The sequence below is a fragment of the Budorcas taxicolor genome, chromosome 10 (genome assembly GCF_023091745.1).
Source record: "Budorcas taxicolor isolate Tak-1 chromosome 10, Takin1.1, whole genome shotgun sequence".
Classification (NCBI taxonomy): Eukaryota; Metazoa; Chordata; class Mammalia; order Artiodactyla; family Bovidae; genus Budorcas; species Budorcas taxicolor.
Genome location: NC_068919.1, coordinates 58,720,823 through 58,742,983, shown reverse-complemented (window position 1 = coordinate 58,742,983; position 22,161 = coordinate 58,720,823). Strand labels below are relative to the sequence as shown.

General features: G+C 40.6%; 1 protein-coding gene across 1 annotated transcript in view; it reads right to left on the bottom strand.

Annotated features, from left to right (window-relative positions):
- ATP8B4 (ATPase phospholipid transporting 8B4 (putative)) overlaps positions 1–22,161 on the bottom strand; it is a 284,625-nt gene that overhangs the window by 34,557 nt on the left and 227,907 nt on the right. Inside the window, exons 23-25 of the mRNA XM_052647369.1 lie at positions 15,730–15,877; positions 12,786–12,969; positions 11,905–12,128 (exon numbers count right to left, since the gene is read on the bottom strand). Coding sequence (XP_052503329.1) covers positions 11,905–12,128; positions 12,786–12,969; positions 15,730–15,877 — 556 coding nt within the window. The remainder of the gene's footprint in view (positions 1–11,904; positions 12,129–12,785; positions 12,970–15,729; positions 15,878–22,161) is intronic.

The window sequence follows — 22,161 nt, the reverse complement described above, 5'->3', positions numbered from 1 at the left end:
CTTAGAAAGGCTCCATGATTCAGTTTAAAGATTTATATGATCTTTCTCCAAATCCCCCTGCTCCAGAAATCTGGTTGGAAATCTCATCAGGAGAGATTATATTTAAATTGTCTTTTTAGTGGCAGTTTGCTGGCAGAAGGTGGCCTTCAGCTTCCAGATGATTCCAGGAGGCAGTCTGCCTAGAGGCAGGCCTGGCCTTTCTAAGGATCTGAGTTGTGGGAGACACTCCCTACAGTACAAAGTCTCTCCCTCTCAACAAGAGAGTTCATTTTCTCCCCATAGTCACAGTATACTGAGTGTTTCTGGATGTTTCTCCTTCCTTTAGATTCCAAATAAAGCAAACATTTGCCTGATTAGGGGTTAGGAGAAGATGGTTGTTTCTTAAAGATAAAGCCATTCTCTCGAAGGTCCTTGGAGAAGGAAATGGCAATCCACTCCAGTATTCTTGTCCGGAAAGTCCCATGGACAGAGGAGCCTAGCAGGCTACAGTCTGTGGAGTCACAAGAGCCAGACACGACTTAGCAACTAAATCATCACCACCAGCCATTCTCTCAAGTCTGTAACAATTCCAGTGGCCACTCATCAAGCAGAGCAGAATGAGCACTGAAGAAAAAGTCAGAAGGCATGGTGAATTCTGGTCTTTGCCTTGTTTATTGCTGATCCTCAACTCTTGGGGAACTTGGATTCCTCCTCTATAAAATGAGGAACTAGACGCAGTATCACTGACATTCCCTGCTAGAGCAAAGATTCTAGATTTCAACAAGGCACACACATTTTGTTCTGTGTCCAGGCTGCTTCTCCCAGGAAAGGTCCACCCAGCAAAGCAAACAAAGAGTCTGGTCCCTGCCCAGCATATTCTTTCCCCATGTGTCCAGAAACAGTCACAACAGAGGCGAGCCACTGAGGTTAAGCAAAGGAAAGTCCACAAACCAAGCACAACCAGCCTGCAGCACACCATACTCCATCCCAGTGACCTCAGGGCCACTGTCTCACAAGCAGTGAGAGGTCCCACCCATCGGCCCCTGGGAACCTTGCACATCACAGCTGAATGGGCTCACACATCTGCCCCAACCCACCTACCAGGAATCTACTGGAGCTCTCATCAGAGAATAAGAGCCTAGATAAAATTCACCAGGCACCGAGAGACAGGCCAAGGTAGTAAAGAAACAGCACATGTCATTTCATTAAGTAATTAAACTGGTGTCTTAAAAGTCAACAACATGTCTATGGACGCACATCTGTTTATGTTTGATCAGATGTTTTCAGCTGCAGAGTGGATTACTTCAAAGCAGTCTGTTGAGAGAGGCAGGGAAGAAATATTTAGGTGTTTATGAATCATGCTGAGATTGGACAGGGTTGGCCCCAAGATACATCCCATCCATGACAAATTTAATTTTAAAAAACCCTTGGTGGAAAAATAAGAGAAAGGTGACTATAGAGTTACTCGACATCAGTTTCATATTTATGAAAATGAAACCATTCCCAGGCTGTTAAGTTCCCTGAGGGCAGGAACTGCATCCCTCTGGTTCATTCTGTTATTGCTGGAGGCCAACAGAGCACTTGGCCCCAAACTGACACTCAGTTTCCTCTTTTGAAATGAATGAGCATTCAGAGACTGTAGGCTCTATGCTAGAGGATGTCAGCGAGTCTCAGTCTTGTGGGGACTAAAGAGATGACTGCAGATCAGGCCTGCCAAAGATGGACCTCTGCACACATGCCTGATGTTACTGCAGCTGCGGGGCCCTGGAGGTTTTATTACTACTGGCTCCATTTCACTGCAGAGCTTTCAATTCCACTGAAGCAATTTAGGAGAAGGATGGCAGGGGTGGGAAGACTGCAGAGGGCCAACTTTCATTAACAGATTGGAAGTAAGCAGCTTTCTAATGGGCTCTACGGGCTAAGGAAGCCTGTCACCCAGCATGTGGCTTTGGAGGCCCAGGACAGCTCAATGAGTTCAGTGGGTGAAAAAGTGTCACTGAAAAAATGTCCCCTATTCAAAAATTCTCATTCTATGCAGACTAGTGTCTCTCCCAAAAATGTTGTTTTCTTTTCACTTGCCTCATTTACAGCATATTGTCCTTAGAAAAACAGGGCTAAGAAAAAAAGCCAAAGAATTTTTTCAGTTAAACCTGTTGTTAATCAGGAGTTTCCAGTGAAAAACAGGGAATGGAAAAGAGGCCATGAACCCAACCAATCCCAATTCCATATTCAAGTTGCCCTCACAGCCAGTTCTTAGTAATACTAACACATCAGCCCACTCACACGTGGGTGGTATGGAGCGTGCGTGTGTGCTTAGTCGCTCAGTCCATGACCTTTGGACTGGAGTCCACCAGACTCCTCTGTACCCCGTCCCTGGGATTCTCTAGGCAAGAATACTGGAGTGGATTGCCATCCCTTCTCCAAGGGATCTTCCTGACCCAGGGATCGAACCTGCGTCTCCTGTGTCTCGTGCACTGGCAGGCAGATTCTCTACCACTGCGCCACCTGGGAAGCCCAGGGTAGGATGGGGGAACACCAGTGTTTTCATCTTTATAGAAGTACAACATCTGTTCTTGAATATACTTCTTGCTTTATACAGTAAGTAATACCATGCAGTTTATAAAAGTTATTTCTGAATGAGTTGATTTTAAGTGGAATTTTAGAAATTAAAAAGATATTTTAAATTCCACTAACAGCAGGTCAGCTGGAAAGTATTCAGGTGTGACAGGAGGGTTTTCCTCCTTTTAATCAATTATGTTATACCTTTGCTTCCCAGATGGCACAAAGATAAAGAATCCAGCTGCCAATGCAGGAGATGTGGGTTTGATCCCTGGGTCAGGAAGATCCCCTGGAGAAGGAGATGGCAACCCACTCCAGTATTCTTGCCTGGAAATTCCATGAACAGAGGAGCCTGGTGGGCTACAGTCCACAGGGTTGCCAAGAGTCAGATATGACTGAGCACACACACACTTATAACTTTATTCAAACCAGCCCCTGCCTCCCTGAGGTAGCTAGACTTTCAGGCCTCCAGACTTCCACTTAATTTTGAAAACATTCATATTCTCACTTGAGATTTAATTGAGCCCCTGAAGTCACACCAAATCCTCATAGATTTCTCCCTTTCCCTTGCTCTCCTATTAACTTCAAATTCAGTACTTCTATGAGACATATTTGTGCATGTGTCTATTTCCCAATGAGAAAATGAGTACGCTGTGGGTAGGGACTTGACCTATTCATCATTTTATCTTCTCTTCCCAAGTCAGTAAACAAGCATTTTTACTAGCAACTTGACAATGCCGTGTGACTCATGGCTATGGGCAAGGGATGAATTATTCAATGTAAATGACAAAAATTTAAATGTTTATGAAATCAGAGTAAACAATTTGTAATAAATGTACATTTCTGAGTGCCATTAAGAAAAATAACATTTTTGAAGAATGTAAAACAAGAGGGATTTCTCAAAAATGTGATGATTTTTTTAATGAGAAAGTACAAAATATATGTTCTCAGATATATAAAAGTTGACATACATTCACATATATTTGTTTTTATAATAAGGACAAAACTTTGAGGATAGTGAAAATGAGTTTGTAAAAGTTTAGATGTAACCCCCTGTCCCTACTTTAGCATGTAAGACAGGGTTATTTCATCCCTAGACTAGAGCTAATTAATAAAGTAGAAGTTTTTGAAAGAGAGGACCATAAATAGCCTATTCTTCTAGGAAAAATATTCTTAGCATCATTTTGTGCTTTGTACATCTTACCACTTCAAAACACTGAAACTATGATAAATAGTTTTGAAATTGTCACCACAGAGACATCTATTCCAGAATTTCCCAAAGATGGGTTCTGTATGGTACCTGTTCCATAGAACTTTATGCATATTGCTTGGAAAAAACAGGGCTCTATGCCAAGTGAGTTTGGGTAATAACATCAAATCTCATTGACGCTAAGACTATTTATCATAAGAGACAGCATTATCGATGCAAAGATTAGACCAAAGTGAGGATCTAACACTCTCATAAAGCTAAGGCAGCAAAGGATTGCATCCTTAGTGTGAGAGTACAGAGGAAATCTTCATGCAGAAAGGGACCGCAAGGAAATTTGCCTGTTTCAGACTTGGCACCAGCTAAATGGAGAGACAAAAAAAAAAATCTCCTGAAACCTGAATCTCTGATGGTATTCAGCAGAGTTTGCAATCTAAATTCAAAAAAATCCTAAAACAGAGAGAGAGATCTCAGGTAGGTAGTGTCCTCAGGGAATCAGTGCATGCCACACAAATGCTTTCTAGAAAAGAGAGACTCGGGAGTGATGTGATCACAATGGCAGCTTAGGTCATCCCCAGCTTCAGTTCCCCTCACAAAAAGACCACCCAGCAACTGTCCACAGCTAAGGGAGCACTGTGAAACCCCAGGAATGGGAGTGAGTGCCCCACTGCATCACAGAGACCGAGAAGGATCACATTAGAAGGGAAAGAAGAACCACTACACTCTGACCCTGTCACCTCTCCCCGAGGCTGGCACAGCACTGCACCAAAAGGGCTCCTCTGGGCCTATGGTTTCTCCAGTGAGAGAAAGAGAGCCCAAAGTGGATCAGATAGAGATGTAAGGGAGACAGGGCTTACAGCAGTCAGCACTCAGCAGCACTGAAGCAGAGATGCCAGCCAGGGGCTCTGCCCATTTGCAGAACTGAGCCAGTAACCCCTTCTGGCCAGGAAATCTTGTTTGGTCCAGGCAGTTCTGCCTGATATGGGTACTCGGTCAACAAGCTATATTTGCTGTGTAGCCTGTTCTGTAGCCTCACCCTGGCAGAAGAGAAAACTTGAACTGTGGTATTGGAGAAGACTCTTGAGAGTCCTTTGGACTGCAAGGAGATCCAACCAGTCCATTCTGAAGGAGATCAACCCTGGGGTTTCTTTGGAGGGAATGATGCTGAAGCTGAAACTCCAGTACTTTGGCCACCTCATGAGAAGAGTTGACTCATTGGAAAAGACTCTGATGCTGGGAGGGATTGGGGGCAGGAGGAGAAGGGGACGACCGAGGATGAGATGGCTGGATGGCATCATGGACTCGATGGACGTGAGTCTGAGTGAACTCCGGGAAATGGTGATGGACAGGGAGGCCAGGCATGCTGTGATTCATGGGGTCGCAAAGAGTTGGACATGACTGAGCGACTGAACTGAACTAACTGCTGAATATAGCCCCTAGTCCCATTGAACCAGGAAGCCTGGGCAGTGAACCCAGGGAGCCCTCCATCCTACAGCCTGTTTATACAGACCCCCAGATCAGAAGGCCTGCCCAAGTGTTAGGTATAGCTTCTGACCCCATACAACCAGGGAGTCAGAACAGTGACCCTGGGCAGCCTCAAAGCCCAGCCTGTGATACTACCCAGTCAAGGACCCCAGTCTATAAATCCACCCTGAAGCAGAGCCCAACATACAGAACTGCCCAACTGCTAAACACTGCCTATAACCCAGCCCACTCAGGGAGCTCAGCTAGTGCATCTACTCAACCTTGGAGCAAATCACCTCTGGGTTCCACCTGATGAGGGAACCCAGACAGGGACCCAGCCCAGCTTTGGGGCACACACTTTGGTCCCACCCAATCACAGAGCACAGCCTGAGGTCCCTCCAAACTTACAGTCCTGCAGGTGGCTCTACATAAACACAGAATCCAGCCAGTAGCATCATCTGGTCAGGAAACAGTCTGAGATGTCATCTACCACGAGCAATCACAAAGCTCAGCCAGCAACAGCCCCCTGACCTCAGAGCACAGGAAAGGACTTCACCTAACTAGAGACCCTGACAGCGCCCCCCACCTGGCCACAGATGCTGCCAGCTGACCCATCCAGTACTCCAAGCTGAAGGAGATCTATGAACTGTCTGACAAGGAATTCAGAATAACCCTCTGAAGAATTTCAGTGAACTGTAAGAACCCACAGGAAACAAAGATTAAGAGAACAATACATGAACAAAATGAGAAGTTCAGCAAAGAAATGGAAATCATCAAAACAAAAATCCTACAGCTAAAGGATACAAGGACTGAAGATGTCAATAGAGAGCATCAACCAAGTGGAAGAAAGAATCAGTAAACTAGAACATAGGTCATTTGAAATTATCTGGTCAAACTCAAAAGAAATAGAAAGCAAAAATGGTGATTTTCATGGGCTGGAGAGAGAAGGAAATAGGGAGTTGCTTTTCAGTAGATACAGAGTTTGTTTCAGTTTTATAAGATGAAAACGTTCTGAAGGTCTGTTGCATAACAATGTGAATGTACTTTTAATATACTGAATGGTACATTTAAAATTGTTAGGACAGTAAATTTTATGTTTATGGTTTTAGCATAATTAAAAATATTTTAAAATTATTTTTAAAAAGCTGACATAGACTATAATTAAAAGACCTACTTCATATGATTATTATAAGAATTGAACAAATATAGGTAAAACATTTAAACAATGCCTGGCACATAGTAAGTGATATTTAAGTGTTAGCTATAACAACAATTTGCTTTTATCCTTACTTGTTGGTATCAACAATATCATGACTCCACCTAGAAGATGACATCAAAGCATTGATGCCACACTACAAGGGTACTGTCATTGACCTGCTGCCTTTTCCTCTCCAACAGCTAATAACAAGTTACTACTTGCCACTCTGCTGACAAGCCTATCTACTTTTGTGAAAATCCTGGAACTGGAACCTTAAATTCTCCACAGTGTGGACAGCTAATAAAATTTGCCATGTCCACCAAGAAGACACCTCTCAGACATCCCTTTCTGTACCTAAGATACCAGTTCCTGCAGGCATCACAGTCTGACACATAATAAATATTCACTGATTTGATGAAAGCCTTTAGTGGTAAGACTGAAGTATCCTGTCCAGTAGCTGTAAACCTAAGTCTCAATTTGATCAAATCATCATAAAAATGAGGGCAAATGGCCCTAATAGCAATCCAAGATAGCAATCCAAGATTCTACTCAGTAGCCCAATTGGTCTTATGTGGTGACTCCTCCTGTGCTTAAAGAGGATATTCCCTGCCTTATTAAATCAGCCAAGACCCAGCCAAAGCAAAATAAACCAGGGAAAATCTACTCTATGTCTTTTTTATAATGAAGCTAAATATATATATAAATAATTAAGAAATATTACCTGTGGCCCAATTAACTATCATATAATATTAATATTAATGCAACTGAAAAAACATCATTTTACTTTTTGGAATCAATGCCATAACACACTAAGATCCTAAGACACTGACTCCACAGTGTTGGTCAGGCTGTACTTATTTACACAGACTTATTTACTTATTTTTTATGCAAAGCCTATAGAAATGGCCCTTGGTGCAGGTACAGTAAGTCGCATCTGCTGGAATGACTGGAGGCAAGGTGGAAGGACTCTCCTTGCTGGATCTGCCTCAAGGAACACAAGAAAGTACTCTAGAGACATCCTACAACACTGAAATGACTATACACCTTCTATGTGCCAGGTGTCATTCAAGAGTATAGGCTGAGGGACTTCCCTGGTGGGCCAGTGGTTAAGAATCCAGCTTCCAATGCAGAGGACCGAGGCTCAATATTTGGTCAGGGAACTAAGACCCCACATGCCATGGGGAGACTAAGACCCCTCATGCCACAACCAAGACTCAATGCATCCAAATAAAAATAAATAAGCAAAACACATAAATAAAAATAGCCATGTGTGCACAACTCAGAAATGCTTTCTTTCCTGGAGGAGCTCAGAGTTAAGCTAGATAAAATCATAATAGACTGAGTTAATTGGGAAAAGCAATCCTTTCTCCTGAAACAAATACTCCTCTTTCTCCTGACCTTGTCTGAGTGCATGTATAAGCCTCAGGGGCCAAGGTTTTGGCAAGGTTTATAAGGAGATTCTAAGCCCTCTGGAACAATTCTATTGGGAGGGGTGATAAGATGTTGGCTTAAGTCGCCCCTCTGACTCAGAAAAGGTAAGTAGAGTCTAGAATGGACAAAATAGCATCAGCAGACTGGATTTCACTCTGGGCTCTGGGTTCAAAAAGCATACCTTCAGATTTTCTTCTATATTGGCCAGCCCCCTGGTTCTCAAAGTACAGTCCCCCGCCTGCAGCATCAGCATCTACAGGCAACTTGCTAGAACTGCAAATTCCTGGGCTCTGCCTCCTACCTACTGAATCAGAAACTTGATGGGAAGCTGTGCTTTAGAAACCCTCCAGGTAACTCCTATGTACATTAAAATTTGAGAACCACTGGTCCAGCTCAACTCACCACCATCAGAAAGAATACAGTGGGCCAGTCCAGACTGACAATGGATTTAAAAGAAGACCATGCAATTAATTAGTTTTCAGTGTAAAAAATAATATAGGGTTGGCCAAAAAGTTCATTTGAGTTTTTCTATAAGATGTTATGGAAAATCCCTAATGAACTTTTTGGCCCACCTAGTAATAACAAATAATAAAAAGGAGAAGACAGGAATACAGAAAAGAAACATGATCAATAAAATCAACCATTTATGAAACCTAATCATAAATGGGTGATGTGCATCATAGCTGAGTTTACATCAGGTACTCATGTCTTTGGTGCAATCACTTTTCCCCCTTGCTGTTCTCTTTCAAACTGAAAATACTGTTGAGAAGATTAAAAATCTACTTGTTTAACATCTGACTCTGCCAGTTTTATCAGATCCTGAAAACAGAGCAGAAAATCACACAAATGTGGAGATTACAATTCATTGAACATTCATTTCAATTTCACAGTTTCAACAAAGACAAATCTGGCGGTAAACTTGCCTATTCAAGCTTTGTCTGTCTGCACATTCAAATCATTAACTGCTTCTCTGTGTCCTAAGAGGTCTAAGTAAGAGTTGACATCTCTTCAGTGTCTTATCATCTTTCAAAAGCCCCAAACATTTGCAGTACAAAAACTGGATATCTCAAAACACCACTTAGCAAATAGCCTTGTTTCATTCTCAAGGGGATGAAAAACCAACAGCCCAGGAGGGCACAGGCCACACTCACACTTGTCTTTGTTGGACTTAAGGTGGAACTATAAGCAGGTAAATATCCCCACACTGGTGCCTTTTTGGGGGGAGTACTAAGAAAACTTTTATTTCTGAGAAGATAAAATCAAGATCCAAATAAACTGGAAAATTCTTAAAGAGATGGGAATACCAGACCACATTACCTTCCTTTGAGCTTATGGAGGTGATGGAATTCCAGTTGAGCTATTTCAAATCCTGAAAGATGATGCTGTGAAAGTGCTGCACTCAATATGTCAGCTAATTTGGAAAACTCAGCAGTGGCCACAGGACTGGAAAAGGTCAGTTTTCATTCCAATCTCAAAGAAAGGCAACGCCAGAGAAGGCTCAAACTACCACACAATTGCACTCATCTCACACGCTAGTAAAGTAATCCTCAAAATTCTCCAAGCCAGGCTTCAGCAATATGTGAACCGTGAACTTTCAGAGGTTCAAGCTGGTTTTAGAAAAGGCAGAAGAACCAGAGATCAAATTGCCAACATCTGGTGGATCATCGAAAAAGCGTGAGAGTTCCAGAGAAACTTCTATGTCTGCTTTACTGACTATGCCAAAGCCTTTGACTGTGTGGACCACAACAAACTATGGAAAGTTCTTCAAGAGATGGGAATACCAGACCACCTGATCTGCCTCCTGAGAAATCTGTATGCAGGTCAAGAAGTAATAGTTAGAACTGGACATGGAACAACAGACTGGTTCCAAATAGGAAAAGGAGTATGTCAAGGCTGTATATAGTCACCCTGCTTATTTAACTTATATGCAGAGTACAGCATGCAAAATACCAGGCTGGATGAACCACAAGCTGGAATCAAGATTGTTCGGAGAAATATCAATAACCTCAGATACGCAGATGACACCACCCTTATGGCAGAATGCAAAGAGAAACTACAGAGCCTCTTGTTAAAAGTGAAAGAGGAGAGTGAAAAAGTTGGCTTAAAGCTCAACATTCAGAAAACTAAGATCATGGCATCTGGTTCCATCACTTTATGGCAAATAGATGGGGAAACAATGGAAACAGTGAAAGACTATATTTTGGGGGGCTCCAAAATCACTGCAGATGGTGACTGCAGCCATGAAATTAAAAGACGCTTGCTCCTTGGAAGAAAAGCTATGACCAACCTTGACAGCATATTAAAACGCAGAGACATTACTTTTCCAGCAAAGGTCCATCTAGTCAAAGGTATGGTTTTTCCAGTAGTCGTGTATGGATGTGAGAGCTGGACTATAAAGAAAGCTGAGTGCCAAAGAATTGATGCTTTTGAACTCTGGTGTTCGAGAAGACTCTTGGGAGTCCCTTGGGCTGCAAGGAGATTAAACCAGCCCATCTTAAAGGAAATCAGTCCTGACTATTCATTGGAAGGACTCATGTTGAAGCTGAAACACCAGTACTTTGGCCACCTGATGCAGCGAACTGACTCAATGCAAAAGACCCTGATGCTAGGAAAGATTGAAGGCAGGAGGAGAAGGGGACAACAGAGAATGAGATGGTTGGATGTCATTACTGACTCGATGGACATGAGTTTGGGCAAGCTCCGGGAATTGGTGAAGGACAGGGAAGCCTGGAGTGCTGCAGTCCATGGGGTCACAAAGAGTCAGACACTACTGAGCAACTGAGCTGAACTGAAAAATCAAGACTTTGTTTTATTTGAACTGTCTAGAGATTACCAAAAATATCAACAAAAATATCAGAGTCTGCTTTTCGTTTGGAGAACGTTATTATTAAAAGAGAAAATCTGGGTACAGGTGTGCCTTACTTTAAGAAATTTCAACCTCTCAGAGAAAGAGAAAAATGTACAATACCTATTTCCTTTACCACAAGGATTCACTAATTTCCCTCAGCACATTTAACATAAATGCCAAAATTTAATTCATACTCAATTTTTCTGAAATAAAATAATTGAAAAAAATAGCTCCATGTATACCATTTAAACCAGTAACTATAACCAAGAGGAAAGAAGAATTGAAGAAATCTCTGATAATAGTTACAATTACCATTTCATTCTCAAGGACAATCTTTTTCTTTTGTTGTTTTCTAAAATAGTGATGCCATTTTCTAGTCACAGATATATTTAAATGCTGTCTTAACATTTCACAGTTGATTCTCAGGGTCAAAACTTTCCTGTATCCAAGATATGGGCTTAAGTAACCTTTAAGATGGCTATGAAGGTGAAGGTGAAGTCACTCAGTCGTGTTCGACTCTTTGCAACCCGTGGACTGTAGCCCACCAAACTCCTCTGTCCGTGGGATTCTCCAGGCAAGAATACTGGAGTGGGTTGCCATTTCCTTCTCCAGGGGATCTTCCTGACCCAGGGATCGAACCCAGGTCTCCCACATTGCAGGCAGACGCTTTAACCTCTGCACCACTATAGATAGATATTAAAACAGAATCCTAATTTACAAATTTGCTAATATTTCTTCCTTGCCACCAACATAACCTATAGATCATTTTTAGCTAATGAACTGCTATCAAAACAGCCTTGAGGTTGGAGTTTCAATTCCTTCCCCTGATTTGAAATATTTACATTTAGTGTGTTGGGTGAGTGACCATCTTCCTAATAGATATGTTTCAACATTTCTGATTATTGTTTCTCAAATCCACAACTAAAACTACAGCAAGCTTACCTGTCATCATACAACATTTCAATAAAAACATAAAAATGCACAGAAAGGTGTACTCATTAGTTATTATGTAAATAAGCAAAAGATAAAAATCTAGCTAAATTATTTTTTTTAGGTTGAAAGCTCAGGTCAACTATGAATTACATAACTGTCACACGGTCATTTGTATTAGACATATGAAAATGATCTCTATGTATTATAAAGAACCATGAAGAACAGTCATCGACAATCCAGGGGATCTTATAAAAGAAAAAAAAATTTTTTTTTTTTTTTGCTCACCTGAGCTGAGAAACCACAGAAGAAACCAAACCAGAAATGCACAAGTGTGAAGGCAAAATTCTTATAGAAGAAATAGCATAAGAATTTGCACATTCGGACATAGGACCACCTTCCATGAACAAGGAGAAGCCTTTGGAGGTATCTGAACTGTGCAAATGAGTAGTCGCTGGCTAGGACTGCCTGCAGTCCTTCCTGGCCACTGATGCCGACGCCAATGTGAGCACCTAAAAAGAAGAAGGACACTTTCACTTCCCAGACAAAGACACCTCTTTGGGGAAACTATCACTCCTTTCTTTTCTTCTTTCTTTCTTTATAGCCATATGGCATGGCTTGGGGTATCTTAATTACCCGACTAAGGACTGAACCTGGGCTTCAGCAGTGGAAGCACCAAGTTCTAACCACTGGACCATCAGGGAATTCCATCAGGGAATCAATCTTCTCATAATGCTATTATTTATTCATGGAAATCTTACAACTATAGCATTTACCATTTTTCCCACACATTATCTCATGAAACACTCTTGATAGTTAGGTGTTTATCCTAGTTTTATAAGAGAAAATTGCTCAGAAAGTTCCATAATTTGAACAAAGTTTTACAATTTGTGGCAAAACATAACAGTTGGGACTATGTGTCTAGTGTTCATTCCTCTACACCATAGCTACTTACTTCTCCAAATAGTGATAGATACACAAATGATTTAATTAAAAACAGAGGATTGTTTTGTTTTTTTAATGAATGGTGGATGCATTGTACCGGAAAGTATTCATTTTAGAACCACTGGGAAAATTAAATTTCAATGCAATTTCCATTATATATTGCCAAATGCTGAACCTGGGCCTCCAGGTCTGTAGTGTGCCCCATTAAGCAAATGTCTCCTTACTTTTGATCATGCTGACATCATTGGCTCCATCGCCGATGGCCAAAGTGACAGCATTTCTATACTTCTTCACAAGCTCTACTACTTGGGCTTTCTGGAGAGGGGTGACTCGGCAGCAAACCACAGTCTTACACATGCAGGCAAGTTCTAGAAGATCATTCTTGACATCACTTTCTAGGGCATGGGCCTAGGTTATTAAAAAAAAAAACCACACAATAGAACAAGAGAGATGTCATTTGGGAAGCAGATTTCTTATTTCTCAACTGATTTCTAAACAGTTTAATTCACTTCAATAAGTCATTATTGACTCAGGGTCACACAAACGACAAAAGAGAATACTGAATGCCTTCTGTGTGCCAGGGAATTTTACCATAAAAGTCAAAAACACAGTGCCCTGTGTGTCCTCCTTGGTGCATTATCATGCTGTGCTGGCAAGATACAGTTCAATGCCAGGGAAGTTCCAGAATCCACTAAAATAAGGGAATGTGAAGGACACCCCGCTTAGAATGAACTACAAAGTGATGATTTGTTTGTTCTACATGGTGACATTTTTGTTTCCTTTGCATTATTGTTTTGTAATTTAGTGTTTAGTGTTGTGGTTGTTGATGTGAGGGCAGATTAGCAGCAAATGATCTGGAGATCAGTCCTTGAAGAGCATAGTGACTGAAATCAGGAGAGTCCTGTGCAAAGGGTGGCATGCAACCTGTATCTCAGACAGGGTGCGTCAACCAGTTCCACCTTTGCTCCTCCCCAAATATATCAGAGCCTTTAGACACACCAAGAAAGGACTGAAAAAGAGGACATAGTCCTTTGCAATTAACTGTAATTTTTTTTCTAGAAAATATCTCACTCTACATTATTTAGTAAATGCATTAAGAGAAAACAGGAACCCATCTAAACTCTGAGTCGGCATTATCTTTGAATGAATCTCTAGCAAGATGTTCACAGCCCATCACATTCTGGTCCCTATATTCTTTTTGAGGTCTGTCTTCCACCACCACCTTTAAGTTTACTCTTGTCATGCCAAATTGCTTGTTTCTACAAGTTAACAAGTTCTTTCTTGCCTCTGTGCTTTTGCACTTGCTGTTTCCTCTACCTGAAAATATCACTTTCTCTAGGAATTCTTCCCTAATTTTCCCATGAGGAATTAAATGTGCTGCTTTGCCTCTATGCTCTCAAAGCACCATGTCCATGCTTCTGTATAATATTTATCACAATACTATGAGATTAGCTCTCCCACCAGATGACAATCTCTAAAACAAACAGATTCTGTTCTCTTCATATCCTTATCCATCTTCAGGCTCTGGCACTATGACCTGGGCATGCTTAATAAATGTTAACAGGATGAATGGAAAGATGGGTGAATGAGTATAAAAACATAACTCCAATGTAGAAAATTCTCATGTCAAGGCCTAGAATTTTTAGGGGCAATTGTGAATTAGCATTCTCAAATATAATTACACTCTCTGAAACAGAAAGCTGGTAACTGGCTGTCTTGCTTAGAATGGTTCCCATCTCTCTCTTTTCTCTTTTCTTTATTATCAACAACTGAAAAACAGGCACAGACTGTGAGAAAACAGATCCAATTACACTCTGCAAAGCATCAAGATCTGAGCAAAGTGAAATCACAATTCTTTTTTAAACTTCTGACCATAGTAGAAGAAACCTAGCCAATTCTCCTTAAATGAAAAATGATATTTCATGGTTTCTAAAGCTCAGGCTTTGAAGCTGAGGGAATTCTTGAAGAGCAACTCTCTTAGATCTTTCTTTCAACATATTTGGAGATACAGAGAGAAAATCATTTCTGTTAACACCTGAGTGCCCTAACTGACCTCACACTGACCTCTCTGAACCTGAGAGAAAGTCAGAGCACAAGTCTTTGGGGAATCTTTCCCTATCGTGGTCCCTGGGGAATTCAACGAAGGCCACCAGCTCCAAGTCCCAGCTGACAGGCTTAGAATTCTCAGTTGCTGCTCATTTGTGCAAGAGAGAAGTTCGTGTCATCTGGACAAACTTTCAACTAAGCTTGGCCTGCAGCTGAGCTCTGTAACTTTCCATGGTGTAGAAGACAACACATTGGTACGTCTGGAACCCAGCTGCACGATGCTCTAAACACTAAGAGCTAACAGACAGCTGATTACAAGGCGGGAAACACAATATACTCCTGTCCAACTTCTTCTGTCCTCTAAGAAATAGTCTACAAGGAGATCCGTTTGTTTTCCAAACTCTGAAAGTGAAAAATAATCATCAAAGCCGGAAAAAGATGAGATTAGCTCTTTGTGCATATAAAAGATCATTTCACTGAAGTACAATCAGAGCTTTTGTTTTCTAAGTTAGAAACTCAGAAGAGCATTTTGATATTTGTTCAAGATTTGGAACCTGAACTACATTAAAAGCACAATGGAAGTTTATTCTATTACGACAAGAACCAGATTTCCTAATCAAAGCAAATTGTTTGGCATTGCTCTAAAATGCTGCTATTTAGAAAAACCACTAGAGGTATCTTAATGGCAGTAATTTGGTGTGGTAATTATATGAAGGTCAGGTTGTGCTCTGCAAATCGCAAATGTTAGGAAGAGCAATAATTGCAGTACATCCATCCAGTTGCATTATTTTAATTAAACAACAGGAACTGTGATACTCTCCCTGAGAAGAGCATTTAAACAATACTGCTGAACAGTCTACAGTCATTAAGACAAGACTGATATTCTCTGAATTCAGCATTTCTTCAGATCCTCACCTTCACTGTGATGGTTCAAGCAATAATGTATGAAATATATATTAGAAGTTTCCCTTTCCTTTGCAAACAGGAAATAATTGTGTCCACCCTGTTTCTAGCAGTGTCATTTGTTTTGAATACACAAAAGAAGATTTCATTATGACAGCAGAAAAGAACTCATTATTGGGGTGGAGAAAAAGAAATAACAAAAGCCTTAAGCAAACTCACCAAACTGTGGCCATTTATGATCAAGGCATAATCCCCTGTTACGGTTTCTTCTACAACTGAGTCCAGCTCCAGCGACTGCTTTTTTTCAAAAACTACATGTCCATTGGAAAAACTTCTGTTTCGTCCAAACAAATTTTCCTTTGCTTTCCTTAAAGGAGAATGGAGGAAGGCAAATCATAACAATGTATACGGAGCATACCTATTCACTCTAAGGAGAGGCTAGCCTAGAGGTAAATTCATTTCGTCACTATTCAGACAGACTGCTTGCATGAGATTCAGTTTCAGTGAGCTAGCTGGATGATTTGTTGTGATGGGGGATACCATAGCAAATTTGCAAATTCCAGGAAGTAGGAGGGTAAACACAAGGGAAACAGAATCATCTTGAACGTTTTAAATTACCTTAAAGCTAAATCATCATCGTGGGCTGGGTTGGAACCAGGGGCTCTTGTTAAATTTGATATATAAGGTTACCTGAGCTTCATGGACTTAAGAATGACTTATCTGGCACATGATACTGTTAAATAATGGAAAGGGAAAGACTGAAGACAACTGATAAAATCATCTAGGAATTCTGGGAAATTCTGTACATAAATTAATCAACTTGTAGAGCAATGTAATACAATCCAGTTAAAACAGCAGCCTTCTGAGAGACACATCTTTTAGAAATTTGACAATAAAAACAAATAATGGCATTTACTGAATTGGCATAGTCATTATAATACAATGGTATATTTTAAGTGAAAATTGTATTCATTAGCTCCAACAATAGGGTAAGTCTTCTGAGAAAGGAGCTACAGACACCAAAGTATAGAGGGCAGTTCCAAATGGAAACTCCCTCCAGTGCCCTAGATCTCATCAGCACTAGAATAATCCTGCCCACATCCATTGCTGCCGTTTAAGAGGAAGAATGTATGGTGACTTAATACTCTTCCTTAGAAGTGGCATTTTATTCTTCCCTTCAAAATAGAAAGACAATGCCTTTAAAGGGAGGAAAATTTCCTCTCTGAATCCCTTGGATAACAGGCTTTGAAGTAACATAGGGTGAGCTGACATGACTGCTAGAAATTTCAGTCACAACCAGGGAACCACACAGTAGGTGCTCCCAAAGATGAGTGGCAAAGCCAGACAAAACACTTTGGGCCACAACATGCACGTACAAAATGAGCACCCAGGACAGAATGGGGAGTGAGAGGCCAGAAAATAGGTATTTTGTCTTAGAGTAAAATGAAATGATCCTCCAAAGACTCATCCTATGTTTAAAAAATATATATATACTTAAATGGTTGTGTCTTTTTGTTTGTTTTTGTTTTTTTGCTGTGGCTCCTCTGAAGGAAGAGAATGTTCACATTATAAAAACAACCATTTTAGCCCTCAGCTTTCTAATTATTTGAAAATGTACCACTAATTGTTTACAAGTTAAATTGAAACATACACACACACACACACACACACACCCCTTCTAGCTCAACATCTCCTTCTGCTGGCAGAATGAATGAAAAAGATTAATAAAGTCAGAGCACTATGTGTGAAATTTAGGGAGTTAGGGTGGGCAGAGGGAGGGAGGAGTAGACATGAAAAATCATTGCTTTAAGCGGGAGATACAGGACTTTTACATCAGATAAGTATGTAAGGGAATCCTCCTCACCATCATGAAAATTTACAGTCCCAGGTAATGAAGAAAGCAAGAGAGACAAGTTGCTCTGAAATGAACATATTTCTCTGACAGGTTTGCAGAGCTCATGAATTAGGTCCTCAGAAAGCACCAAAGGGCCAGCATCTCCTGAGGTCTCCTTTTTAGTAAAGTTCTCACTTGCTGTATTAATGACTCAAACTCTTGTTTTCCCCCCAGAGAATGAAAACATTCCAAAGAAGGGTGAAGTTCATGAAAGTATTGGCTGAAATTCTATTTACTTAGGATTTTTTTTCCCCTAAACTGTCTTCCTAACATCTCACATGATCCCTTTTCCAGGCAGAAAAGGGACAGACAGTGTTTCTGGCCCTGCTTAAATTCCCACTGCACTCCCCCTGCAGAGCCTCCATTTGCCCATGCTCTATAGCTGTCATTTCTTTTTCTTCCTAGAACTTAGCTCTTCAAACACCAGCTAGTTCTCACAAAGCAATTTATTAGGAGGGGGAAAGTGACACATAACTCCCTTCAAAGAATATGAACTATACAACGAACACACAATGCTTTAACACAGAATACAAGTTACAAATGCTAAAACAAAAAGAGTGCCTGTTTTTTCCAAGCTCTGTAATGAAGGGCAGTCTGTTACAATGCTGGCATACAGAAATACATTAATGTCTGAGAACGACCTTGGCTGGCATTCACAGCCCCACACCAACCACTGAAACCTCACCACAAACAGAGCAAAGCACAGTTAGGCCCATGTTGGTTTACAGGCAATCCATAAAGTAAAGAGAGAGCAGGAAAAAGAGTCGTTTTGTCAGGCTTCTTAAGGCACTCTGTATTCAAACATTAAAAGGACCTCTTAGAAAATGGATTGAAACTATGTTATTGTGTTTAGAAGAATACAATTTTGACTTTGACATGAGCACTGGACTTGAAACCTGGAGATCTGGCTTCAGGCCCAAGGTCCGCCTCTGACATGTCATATGCCCACAGCTGAGTTAGCTGACCTCTAGCCACTTGATTAGCCAGTCACAGACCCATGGGAGAACCCAGGTCTTCAAATTTCTAGTCCTCTATCTGCCACATCAAAAAGCTTACACATAGTTAGCCACAGGCTGCCTCTAGGCTGGGACAAAGACACAGTGCTAGAGCAGGAGCTAAGGGACATTATCCTGCCAACAAAGGAGAAAGTACATGAAATTTTGACATCAAGCCCCAGTTTCATCCCTTATTAACTGTTTGACCTGTAAGATACTCAACCCCTGAACCAGTATCTTTATTAAAATCTAGGTGAATGGTACCAGTCAATCACATTGGTTGATACCATTATGAACACCTGGGCAGCTCTACCAGGCTGTACTAGGAGGTCTCCAGTATTAAGTGCTCTAAAATTTTACAATTTACGATAGAAACTAAACATACTAAAACACTTTGTCAGGGTGACTAGAAATTGGGAATTAGGAACAAGGGGCATTTTGTTTGGCCTGTGTAATGTTTAAAAAGAATCTGTTTGAATTTATAGACATGATGTTCACTTTCACCAAACCCCCAGCCACTGATCACACAACCATTTGCTTTTATGACCCCTCCTCATTCAAACAATAGCTTTCCACCAAATAGGTATATAAAAAAATGCAATATGCATGTCATTGATTAAAGAGGAAACATCAGTTCCTAGGTATATCACTGGAATACTAATCAGAAGCAACAGAATCTCTTCATGGTTCAGTTAATTTTTCTAATAAAATATGTGATCAGTGCAACAAAAATGAAACATGGATTTGGTTTGCTTGTAGGCCCAAGCAAACTTAAATCCTCAGTCTGCTTTTCTTTGGGCAGAAGACATATGTTATCGGTGAAATGTAATCAGTGCAGTAATCTTCAAAGAAACCTTAACAGGGTTTAATTGTAGATTTCTGGACAGACCCTTAATACTAAAGCAGCTATGGCAGCAAACTTAACCCAGGACTCAATGTGCTTAAACATTTTCATGACATTAAATCTGAAAAGTTTATGTGACATTAAATTTGAAGCAAACATCTTCATGATATGCATGAAAATACATCACTGTTTATGAAATAATTGAAACACATCTGATGGGTTTAAATATGAGCGTTGTAGGTCATTTTTCCTCAAGAGCTACCATCACTTAGATCAGCGGTCCCCAACCTTTCTGGTACCAGGGACTGAGTTCATGGAAGATAATTTTTCCACAGACTGGGAATGGGGGGAGGGATGGTTTCGGGATGATTCAAGTGTATTACATTTATTGTGCAGTTTACTTTACTTCTATTCTAATGCTGCCACTGATCTGACAGGAGATAGCAGTTCATGGCCTGGAGGTTGGGAACCTCTGACTTAGATCCTGTACTTCTGATACATTTTTTAAAATATTTTTGCTTGAACTCCCACTGAACTGAAACATGTAACAGAAGAAAACTGAGTGGTGTTAATTTATAATTTCAATATTTCATCCCTAAAACCTTGGGTTAGATATAAGAAGCCAAGTATAGGATTGTAGAGAGCACCTCCAGTAATAACTTTTCTTGGATGTTCTTTTCCCCCCTAATATAAGGAAATGCATATATAAATATATTGAATCTTCTCATGCAGAATTTTCTACTATGTACTGCCTGTCTGTCTTAGACTCTAAGAATGGGGTAATCTCCAAATCTTTGTTGAAATAAACATTATTTTCCAGCAAGTTAAGAAAAGTGACCTCAAGAGCCCTGAAATACTTAGTCTAGATGGAAAATATTTTTCTCCTCTGAATATATTGTTCTTCTCAGATAATCTTTTGGCTTACTGTATGAACACTATTCAGTTCAGTTCAGCCGCTCAGTCGTGTCCGACTCTTTGCGACCCCATGAATCGCAGCACACCAGGCTTCCCTGTCCATCACCAACTCCCGGAGTTCACTCAGACTCATGTCCATCGAGTCAGTGATGCCATCCGGCCATCTCATCCTCTGTCGTCCCCTTCTCCTCCTGCCCTCAATCCCTCCCAGTATTACAACTTCATTAACACAAAGTGCCAGAAATAAGAAAGCAAACATGACCCATAATTCTGTCATCCAGAGAGAACCACATGAGGAGGGAGTAGGGTAAGTATGGATATAGATGTATATAGTGTTTTATACACATACATACATACTTATATACACACATATGCCTTTTTAGAAAAACGGATATTATGCATGATATTTCATAATCTCACTTTTCACTTATCATGGACATCTTCCAATGTCAAAAAACACATAATTACTTTTAAGACTGTATGGTATCTCATTGCATCTATATCATACAAATTAACAAAATCCCGGTGGCTGGGTGTTTGAACAATTTCCAATTTTCTATTATAATAATTGATGCCACAATATCTATGTACGTATGCATACAAACACACATGCATGCACACTCAAACATACATACGCTTGTCCATTTGTTTTCTTAAGGGCAATTCCTAGAGGTAAAAACCACTGGGTCAAAACTGTACACATATATAATTTTGAAATATATTGCTAGTTCACCCTCTAGAACGTTTCTACCAACTTATTCTCCTGACAGTATATAAGAATTCATATTTCTTCACATTCCTTCCACATCACTACAGTTATGTCACCCACTTAGTCAACCACACGTACCTGGATAAAATCTTGAGGTATTAATTTCAGTTCCCCACCCTTTCTGCAATCACCACTGCTACCACAGACAACCCTCTCTGTTTACTCAGAGACATACCTTGCCTCAGGAGGATGTGACAGAGCCAAACACAGAGAAAACAAGAGTCAATATCTTGTCTTTTGAGTATGAAAATAGACTCTTGAAACTCAAAGCAGAGTTGCCATCCTGAGTTCCAGGAATCTGGAATTCTAGTAATTGGGCTTTTTGAAACAGAAGAGAAGAGTTTCTTCAAGTGTCAAAAAATTAATCCTTAAAGGAATCAGAGCATAAAATGTTGCCCTAAGCGATAGACTGAAAAAAAAAGACTCCTTTTCTCTGTTTCCTACCTAGCGTAAAGGAGAGAGACTGAAGAGATTAGATGCTCATGAATCAATCACTAAAGAAGCCTAGGTGCTGCTCCCACTCTGGACTGGGAGTGGGCAGCTTTTGGGAATCTCAGTGTGCAACAGTAGTCACTGAAGCATGGTGACATGAAGGGGAGCAGAAGAAAGGGATTTCAGGAACACTCAACACCATGTGAAAGCACTTCTCAGACACAGAGAAGTGAGGAAGAACCCCTGAACACCCATGTTTCCCCAGGAGGATGTGGAAGTCAGCCCACAGGGAAAAGGAAGTGGGAAGTGCCAATGCCAGTGGGGTAGATGCTGAGCCTCAGTGACAGTAAGACAATAGCACGGCCTAGCCTTGAACTAAATTTACCCACAGTGCCTAATTTAATTGTTCTGTCATCAGGCAGAAAAGGGGTTCGAATCTAGTTTTAGAAAATTTTATGAGTTTCTGTTCTTGCCCAGCTCAGTATACTCCAGGCTGTGAAGTCAGACAAGCTAGAAATGACAGAGCCTCCTTCTTCTTCCTTCACATCAAATCAAATTCTGAGTCCTATCCTTTATACCTCCAAACAGCTGTCAATTTCATTCCACTCTTTCCTTCCTCATTCTTACAACCTCTTACTGCCTTAGTTTAACCCTCAACATTCCCAAACTTGAGTATTCCAACAGCTTCCTACCATTCGTCCATACCATTCATTTTTTTCCTCAAACATACTTCATCTATCCGGTCACGCGAGTGTTATTTCTAAGTGTAAAACTGGATTTGTCTCTCTTCTGCTTAGAAGTC